The sequence below is a fragment of the Alosa sapidissima genome, chromosome 2, assembly GCF_018492685.1.
Source record: "Alosa sapidissima isolate fAloSap1 chromosome 2, fAloSap1.pri, whole genome shotgun sequence".
In the NCBI taxonomy this organism is placed as follows: Eukaryota; Metazoa; Chordata; class Actinopteri; order Clupeiformes; family Clupeidae; genus Alosa; species Alosa sapidissima.
This window is the reverse complement of record NC_055958.1, coordinates 26,781,930-26,791,452: the sequence shown is the minus strand read 5'-3', so window position 1 is coordinate 26,791,452 and position 9,523 is coordinate 26,781,930. Positions and strand designations below refer to the sequence as shown.

Genomic DNA, 9,523 nt, shown 5'->3' with positions numbered 1-9,523 from the left:
TTTCATTGGGTTGCGCAGGTGGGTAGAGTCAAGAAGGAGGAGTAAAACTATGAAATGTAACGGGGAGATATGTGGTACACATCGAGAGAACAGTCCACATAGGCTCTGTGAAATGAAGATCGATATTCATAATCACATTTTACCAAAAGATTGGCCAAATCTCAAAGAGGTAGGAAAAACTGAGCGTGGTGCATGGACCTTTAGAAATAGTTTACATAGGCGTCAAACGTCTGCTGAATTTTACGCACGTCTTTTCCACTCAAAGTATCTTTTACTAGCGTTTGTTTTCCTGTGCATTGTTGAGCACAAGTACTTTTGTGTATGCTACTGAAAGCCATCATAGTATTCACGATGTGATCATGAAACACATACTGCACAGTGACGTGCAGGTGGTGCTCTGGCAAGCAAGGTCCTCTCCGGGAAAGTAACAGCTTCATGACGCAGAAGTGATTCTTGTCTAATCTAATGTACTGCCATTATATTCTAGTCATTATAACTTTCCCGTTCCATATTGTCAAGACAGTTGTCGTGAAGCTCTTGTAATCACAGTAAATTGCACTAAAGGAAGGTGTGGTCAGAGTTCAGGCATTTTTTTCTCTGTTGAATATTAACCTGGCAACTTGAACTATATCGAAAGCAATCATATGCATAAAAACCTTACTGGTGGACGGTATAAAGAGTTGCAGGTGTGTTCAGCCTAAATTAAATTCTCATATGGATTGGAGAAAATACATTTTAATGTCAGGTGTAAAGGATTGCATTGTGACTGACAGTTAATAGGTTACTATGTATTGTGCCAAACTACCCCAGGGTTTGCCTTATAGGCTTGCCCGCTGCTATTTCATATGTCAAGGCCAGGCCTACCACCAAAACCTACAAACAAGTTTCTACTAACTATCAGACACTATAAGGATAGGGTTCCACCCCTACGTTTAAAGTTGGTTTAAGTTAAAGTACTCAGAATTAAATGCATAGCTTAAAACACATTACTCTCTTAACTATCGTTTTATAGGTAATGCCCTGCCTCCTTCCAAATAGACTGTTGGATTAAGATCATTTCACTCTGTTCACACCTTTTCTTTCTGTGTTCTTCAGAGGTATGGCTATGACGGGTTTATCCAGCTTCATCACCACTGTAAAGTAAGTCACTCTCTGTAGTGTGTTAAATCTGAATTGATGACTTCAAAAGCACCCATATAACGATAATCAAACTTAAAGTGACCCCAACTCTGTTAGCATATGGACTATGTTAGCAAGGAACTTTTAAACCAGTGTCTGTGACATTTGGGGTTGTAGGGGGAGGCCCAAATGATGAAGGATGGAAAATTGTTTCGAGTGATTCAAGAGAATTGTTGGGATGCAGAAGCTCGCATTCGGGACATGGATAAATCAGGTACCAGTGTGCAAAAAAAAAGAATTAAGAATTGTAGAAGGCCTAATTTACTGAATGAGGTTTTGTTGTGTTTTTTTCCCCCAGGCGTGACTGTGCAGGCTCTCTCCACCGTGCCTGTAATGTTTAACTACTGGGTAAGAGTGTTTTCTTTTCCATTTTAAAATGCATCCTGCTTACCGGTAAACTTGTATTATTAATATTTACAGTAATATGACAGCTTTCAAGATAAAATTATTTTTCCAGTGGTTGACAGTGGGGCACTGGCACCTCTGGTAGTCTCTCTGTTAAAACAGTGGTCTAGATGGAGACACATTTTACACTTTTTATTGGTGTTCACATTGTCAGTTTTGAAAGTCTACTGAAACATGGAACACTAATTCATACAACAACATTTTATAACATTTCTTTCTTTTTTTATTTTCTCACAGGCTAAACCTCATGACACCTTGGACCTATGCGGCATCCTAAATGATGACTTGGCGACCACTGTGCGACGTTATCCAAAGCGCTTTGTTGGTCTAGGTACTCTCCCCATGCAGGCTCCCGATCTGGCTGTGCTGGAGATGACCCGCTGTGTGAAGGATCTGGGCTTTCCTGGGGTTCAAATCGGCTCTCATATCAACAACTGGGACCTTAATGCCCCTGAGTTATATCCCATCTATGAAGTGAGCTGAAGACTATTGCCTTCATCGTGATGGTTCATATCTACGTTTCTTAATTAGCAACTCATGAAAAAAAAAATCACAGATTACAATCATTTATGACCACCATTGTTACAGTCATTTACACATTCTGTGTTTACTCCATAGAAAACATTGCTATTGCCATGTCTATAGTACATACTGTATCCTTGAGGTTCAAATGATTTTTCTTTATTTGTTTTTCAGTTACTTCATTACTCCTAAAACTAGTCTGTATTGCTAAGGAGAACAATATTACCCTGTACAAGCATACGAAAATATGCAATTGAAACAAAACATGGAAAATTAATGGAGAGGAACATAAATGATTTGTCCATCTTGTCCATCAGGCTGCAGAGAAGCTCAATTGCTCTTTATTTGTACATCCTTGGGACATGCAGATAGATGGAAGAATGGCTAAATATTGGCTCCCTTGGTTGGTTGGTGAGTGATTCCTCTAACATCATGGTCTAAATTGTGTCTGTATAAGATAAGATTGATGTACTAAATCAGCACCATTAGTTCGCAGGTACTGTGATATCATGGTCAGCTACTGAACTCACAATATAGGCTGCTACTGCGTCCTTTTGACCATGATGAATCAGACATGATAGGGTTATTTCCACTTGAGGCAAATACAGGCCAGACACTAATGGACATACCTATACCTATGCAGTGTGTGTGAAAATTCATGTCACCTACCAAAAATGTTTCAACAGGAATGCCATCCGAGACATCTATGGCCATATGCTCCATGATATTTGGTGGGATTTTTGAGAGATTTCCCAAACTGAAGGTTTGCTTTGCTCATGGAGGTAAAAACAGCTGTATGGGGAACTTCAGAAGGGCCCAGTAAAGGCCAGAGAGCACTATACATATTGACAGTGTTGTTCTTAATTGAAAATCCAAAATGAAAACTAAGGGAAGGTCACTTCTTATATTTTGTCCTATATAGAGCACAATAAAATATTGTATGTATGCATGTTTGCTACTGAAAATATTGTGATTTTTTTAGGTGGGTCATTTCCATACACAGTTGGTCGAATAGAACATGGATTTCAAGTGCGACCTGATTTGTGTGCTGTGGACAACAAAATCAGTCCACGGAAATACTTGGGCTCCTTTTACACAGACTCCCTCGTTCACGACCCCCTTGCTCTTAGCTTTCTTCTTGATGTGATTGGAAAGGTGTGCTAAATGAATAATAAAATAAGCCCTTCATGGTATATGTGATATTTATGCATTGATTACATGCAGGATTCTGAGAGTAGAACTATGTTGATTTGTCACATCACTTTAGCAACCAACTAGGAGAAAAGTAAAATGTAAAATTTCAAAGCAAAGAGGACAACAAGAAAGATGTGTGGCTTACGCATCCATAAAATCCAAAAAAGTGTATCGCTGTAGTAGAAGTACCCTAAATCAAGAAACCATACATTACTTACATTTTTACTGTCTTGATATACTGTATACAAAAACTGGTGTAACTTACAGCAAAAATACTGGCAGCTGTGGTTTCTAGCAAAAATATGGTGACAATATATAATACATTACGGTAAAAAATTGTCAAATGTCAACAGCAATAGATCATATCATCAAAAATAATATACCCTCTCTTTGGAATTATTGAAGTAGGGGTCCACAGCTAGCAAAAACCAAACTGAAGTTTAGACTGTTGAGGTTTTTTCCCCATCCATTTCCATCAAACCCAGAAAACACAGATGTGCATTTAATATTGTTGCAGTATATTGTAAGTATATTGTTATTAAATCTAATTTTATGGTACTCTCTGTACTCTCTAGGATAAAGTTATGCTAGGAACAGACTATCCATTTCCGCTGGGAGAGTTGGAGCCTGGATCACTGATAGAGTCCATGGAAGACTTTGACCATGCATTGAAGGTAAATCAGATGCATCTGTTTGAAATTATCAGTGGATAATGTAATACATTTCACTGTATGTACCGTAGTTGCTTGTTACATAACTAGGTAAAATGTATTTGTAATTGTCTTTATTCTGTTTCAGGAGAGGCTACTTGCGGACAATGCTCTTGAGTTCTTAGGCCTTAAGCGACAACAGTTTGAATAAACTCGTCAAGGAGCTTGACAAAAGCATTGCCTAAAGAAGAATCTTCGATAAAGACAAAAGAGTAGTTTACAGTCAATGTTTAGTCTGTGTATCTGATGCTACCAGAATGTGTGAACCTGCCCTTGGCCTACTGTGCAAGATATAACATAGTTGCAATAAAAAACATCATCTCTCTGCTTTGTCCTAAGGAAATAATGGGCAGGGAACATGTTAATGATTAAAGTGTCAGTTTTGCAAGAAATGGCAGTAGTCCCAAAAACATCCCCTCTATGCTTTGTCTTAAGGAGAACAGAAATGGACAGGGGAAATGTTAATGATTAAGGTGCTAATAGTTTTCCTGTTAATTGAAACAGAACATGTAGATAACATATTGCACAATAATGGAAAACGTTTGCACCATATACGGTATTATGGAACAGATATGGTAAGCAATACATAACACTTGTCATTATCAGCACAGACAGATCATTCCCTTTTCTCTTGATTTAGCCTTTCTATGAGACTTACGATGTTTTCACTGCATCGCAGTGGAACACACTGATCCCCAGGACTATCAGGAATTTCCCCTTGGGGATCAATAAAGTATCTATCTATCTAACTACCCCCTTTTATGTGTGTGTGTTCCTCTCAGTCTCTCAGGTCTATGTGATACATCCTGGACACATTGTCAGTGATGAACTTTGAATGGTCAGGTGTTTCAGGTTTTCACATCAAACACTCACCCAGATATTGCACGGATAACACCACCGTATTTTTCTTTGGTTGTTTAATTGTTTACTGCACTCAGGTTAATAAGGGGAGATTTGGGCACTTTGGGACTTGAGAGAAAACATAATGAGCCATGAATAATAGAATACGTTGTGCTAGTTTTCAAAAGTCTTAATGTCACCTTCACCGTCAACTATGTTGAATACAATTTACCAAGCAATGCCTTTCACAAGTGACATGCAAAATACCAAGTTGATGTATAGATGGTTGGGGTAAAACTGATCAAATAAAACCTTACTGAGAACGAGGCCTGCATATCCCTGTCTAGTTTTTCAGTGAAATAAACAAAATAAGTACATGACTAATCAATTCCCCATTTGAAAAAATGATTTGTTTTTGCTCTGCTTACAGTATGGGGTTATATTTGCATGTATGGTCAGTAGATATTTGCCTTCACAAGGGCATTGCCTAAGGACACAGGTGTCCATACACAGCCTGGAGTATTTCATTCCTGTTAAGCCATTCATGTTGTTTATCCATTACTCATTTCAACCAACCAACTAACTAATTGTTACGTTGAGAGGCACAGCAGTGCTGTGCCAGAATGAACTGCAATACGGAGGGAGAGCACAGGATGCCACTCTAGGTTGCTAAAGCAGCAAGCAGGATCTCTCACTGAAATGGCTTGGGTGTTGTCCAGTGGTGGATTGAGCCTGATAATGAAAATTTCATGATCATTTTTTCCACCAAGACCAGAGGCTATATTAAACTTATTTTTCATCCATTATTCATCATGTATACTGTGCATTAAATTTGAAATGGAAAAGTTTCTGCTTTGTCTTGATTATTCAATTGAGCGCTGTGATTTGGTCATTTAAATAATTTAATTAAGTATTACTACAACTGGTTTAATCAAGTTTTATCTAAGCTGCTTGTGTTGCTCATTTGTTTGCATTTTAAATGGTCTGGCATGTGACTTCTGAGCCACATACTTATTTGCCTATGGCAGGACTGTCTGCTTCATGTAGCAGAGAACAACATGTAAGACCAGACAGCAGACATGCAGGTTAACCTCACTTTTGTTCTTCTGGGTGTTCTGTGGGGACTGGCAGATGGCCAGGTATTCAGAATTTCTTTTTTTTTTATCGATGAATAGAAGACTTGGTCAGAGGCTCAAGATTATTGCAAGGAGAAATATATAGGCCTGTCTATTCATGCGGATGAACAGGAATACAACAAGCTCCCTGAACAAGCCAAAGAAACTCGCTCAATCTGGATTGGGCTTCATTTTGTTGATAATAGCTGGAAATGGACTGATGGAGAGGGGATGTCCTTTACAAAATGGAATGACCTCCAGCCTGATGGTTCTGGACAAAAGAAGTGTGCTTTCATTCAACAGGGCCGTTGGTTTGCTGATAAGTGTGAAACACAACATACTTTCATCTGCTTTAAGTGGAAAAGCGAGCTAATCCTGGTAAGAGAGAATACAACTTGGGAGGATGCTCTGGTACACTGCAGGTCTCACCACAATGATCTGAAAAGCCTAGTGGGAAATGTCATGCTACAAATGGTCAAGAACATCAGCCGTGAGGCCCAAACTCCCCATGTCTGGACCAGCTTGAGATTCCTAGCTGGAGAGTGGCTGTGGGTAGACAGGAGTCCCGAACAAAAAATTAGGTACCAGGAGAACAGTATACTGCCCCAGTGTCCCTCTCAGTCCTTCAATTGTGGAGCCTTCGGCCGGCAATCACACGACTTGACCAACAGGGACTGTCAGGAGAAGCTCAACTTTATCTGCTACGGAAACATATAAATGGGGAGGGGGCAGTAGTAACAAGTGACTAAACTAGTGTAACATGACTAAAATGATCAGTAACATTACATGATAAGCAACTTCGTGATTCTTAACTTTTGTGATTTTCTATAATAGGCGTGTTTGGTAGCAACAAAAGTAAAACATTAATTCAATGATTGAAATAGGAAATAGTTTAAACAAATGTTACTTTATGTTGATATCCTGTAGCCTATAACAAATAATAGAAGTTATTTTGCATTGCAACTTTGGTCCTGTTGGGATTCTATAAACTCATTTTTAAATGTAAAGTTACTTACTGATAAAATGAGGAACACACTTATAGTTTGTTACTTAATATAACATGATGTTGATTTGTGGTGTCTTAATCTCAAGAAGGGTTCATTAATAGGCTAAGCTTTATCAAAATGTCATGCAGTGGTGGGCAGTAGCTTACTACTTGTAGCGAAGCTACTAGCTTAACTACATTTCAGTAGCTTGGTGGTAGCGTAGCTATTTTCTGAAGCAGATAGCTTTTCACTAGCTTAGCTGTTTTTTTACCATGTAGTGCAGTAACTTTTACAGAAGCTACATTTACAGCATTTGTGGAGCTCACAGTAGAACTTCCTTCTGGCCACCCATACATGCAAGTTCAGTTCTATTCAATGGATCTGACAAACATGACACGTTTATCCACAGGGACGGACTGGGACTAAAAAAAGGCCCTGGACTTTCTTCCATATAGGCCCACTACCATACAAGGATACAAGGAAGTTTATTGTCACATGCATATAGTTACTGGAAGTAAGAATGCAGTGAAATTATGTCTGGTGTCAGCCTATTTGTGCAAAGTGGGGGGGGTAAAAAGTGCAGTAGAAGAGGGGTTGGAGAAAGTCAGATATGTGTGTGTGTGTGTGTGTGTTTTGACGTGTGATGAAATAAGAAAATAAATAAAAGGTCTTTGGTGAGGGATGTAAAAGTGCTAAAAGTCTTGTAGGTGTGTGTGTGTGGGGGGGGGGGGGGGGGGGGGGGGGGTCATGAGTGCTGAGGAGTGAATGAGTGCAAAGTCAGTATAGTGTGAGTTCAGAGTTGGGAAATGTTTGAGAGTGCTGAAGAGTGAATGTGTGCAAAGTCAGTATAGTGTGAGTTCAGAGTTCGGATGGCCTGGGGATAAAAACTTCTCCTGAGTGGCTTTGTGACTACATAGGCGTCTTCTTGATTTCAGCGGTAGGAATAATCCATTGTTAGGATGAGAAGAGTCCTTCAGAATCTTTTGGGCTCTTAGGAGTACTCTTCTGGAATAGATATCTTGTAGAGCAGGGAGTTGAGTTCTTATAGTACGTTCAGCTGAGCGCACTACTCTCTGCAGAGTACTACAATCTCTAACTGTGGAGTTCCCATACCAGGTGATGATGCTACCAGTTAGAACACTCTCAACCGCTGAAGTGTAGAAGGCCTTCATGATGGATGTAGAAACTTTGAATATCCTTAGCTGACGAAGGAAGTAGAGTCGTTGTCTGGACTTCTTCAGAACATATTGAGTGTTAACAGTCCATGTTAGGTCTTCAGTAATGTGGACACCAAGGTATTTAAAACTTGTGACTCTCTCTACAGGTTGCCCGCTGTTCATTAGTGGGGTGTAACTGTAGTTCTGCTGCTGCCTTCTGTAATCCACTACCATTTCCTTGGTTTTATTGATATTCAGTGTCAAGCTGTTAGATTGACACCACTGTGCCACCTCATCAACCTGATCCAAGTAGAGCTGTTCATTGTTGTTACTAATCAGGCCCAAGATCACTGTGTCATCTGCAAACTTGATGATGCGCATACGCAGTACACACACCCTTGTCCCTTGCTGTCTCACATACTTTGCCATTCAAAAATAGGTGGTCACAATTTACGAAAATGCTAATTATTTGCTTCTGGAGAATTTGAGCCCCATAAAGTAAATACTTTTGGGCCTCCCAAATGCTAGGGAGGTTGGGGGGCATGCTCCCCGTTATGACATTTTTGAAAAATAAATGATGACTTCTGGTGAATTTTGTGCAACTAATTGATAAATTGACTTGAAATATATTACATGCATTAAAAGCATAATACAGTCTATAAAAACCTACACAGGTTGTTATATTCAACTCATTTTAAGCAAGTCTATTGGAAGTTTGATCTCATCACATAGGCTACTACATCAATGGAGTAAGCCTAGCTCCTGAGCAATCTTTGAACAAGGTAACGGTCACACCTGTTAAACTCACCTTAACATGACATTACTGAGAGTAGGGGGGGGGAATCCTACTGGTGAGGGCTTCAGGCTTGTAACCGAAGGGTTGCCGGTTCGATCTAGGTTCGATCGCCCACCAGTAGAAAAAATGAGGGCGGGGGAAGTGGTTGAGCACTGCTCTCCCATACCCACAATCCACGGCTGAAGTGCCCTTGAGCAAGGCACCTAACCCCGCACTACTCCCCGAGCACCACTGTAGCAGGCAGCTCACTGCTTCGAGTTAGTGCATGCTTCACCTCACTGTGTGTTCACTGTGTGCTGTGTGTATGTTTCACTAATTCACGGATTGGGATAAATGCAGAGACCAAATTTCCCTCACGGAATCAAAAGAGTATACTTATACTTAAACCTTAAAGGAAATGCATGGATTCCAGTTGCTGCTACTGGAAGAAACTGGAATCCATGCATTTCCACTGAATTATTTTTGGAATCTGATCCCTTATCATACCTGTTCATTCTTACTCGTTGCTCGACTTATCGTGACTAAATTCAAGATGGCTGCAAACGTTAAACTTCGTGAAGATACTGTCTGTATAAATCGTCTTGTAAGTAAACTACCAGTGCTTTTTCAAAGTTCTCAA

General features: G+C 39.8%; 1 protein-coding gene across 1 annotated transcript; it reads left to right on the top strand.

Annotated features, from left to right (window-relative positions):
* The first annotated feature begins 35 nt into the window (after positions 1–35).
* On the top strand, positions 36–5,177 carry acmsd (aminocarboxymuconate semialdehyde decarboxylase). Its single transcript, XM_042084610.1, has 10 exons — positions 36–169; positions 1,096–1,140; positions 1,297–1,393; positions 1,478–1,527; positions 1,822–2,058; positions 2,424–2,517; positions 2,793–2,888; positions 3,089–3,261; positions 3,876–3,974; positions 4,099–5,177. The coding sequence occupies exons 1-10, from the start codon at positions 50–52 to the stop codon at positions 4,159–4,161; spliced, it is 1,074 nt and encodes a 357-aa protein (XP_041940544.1). The 5' UTR covers positions 36–49; the 3' UTR covers positions 4,162–5,177.
* The last annotated feature ends 4,346 nt before the right edge of the window (positions 5,178–9,523 follow it).

Excerpts from the sequence above, each read along its gene's own strand:
- acmsd (XM_042084610.1), top strand. The coding sequence starts at position 50 with ATGAAATGTAACGGGGAGATATGTGGTACACATCGAGAGAACAGTCCA. Across the intron at positions 170-1,095 it reads ATTGGCCAAATCTCAAAGAG|AGGTATGGCTATGACGGGTT; the intron begins GTAGGAAAAACT and ends TGTGTTCTTCAG. Across the intron at positions 2,518-2,792 it reads TTGGCTCCCTTGGTTGGTTG|GAATGCCATCCGAGACATCT; the intron begins GTGAGTGATTCC and ends ATGTTTCAACAG.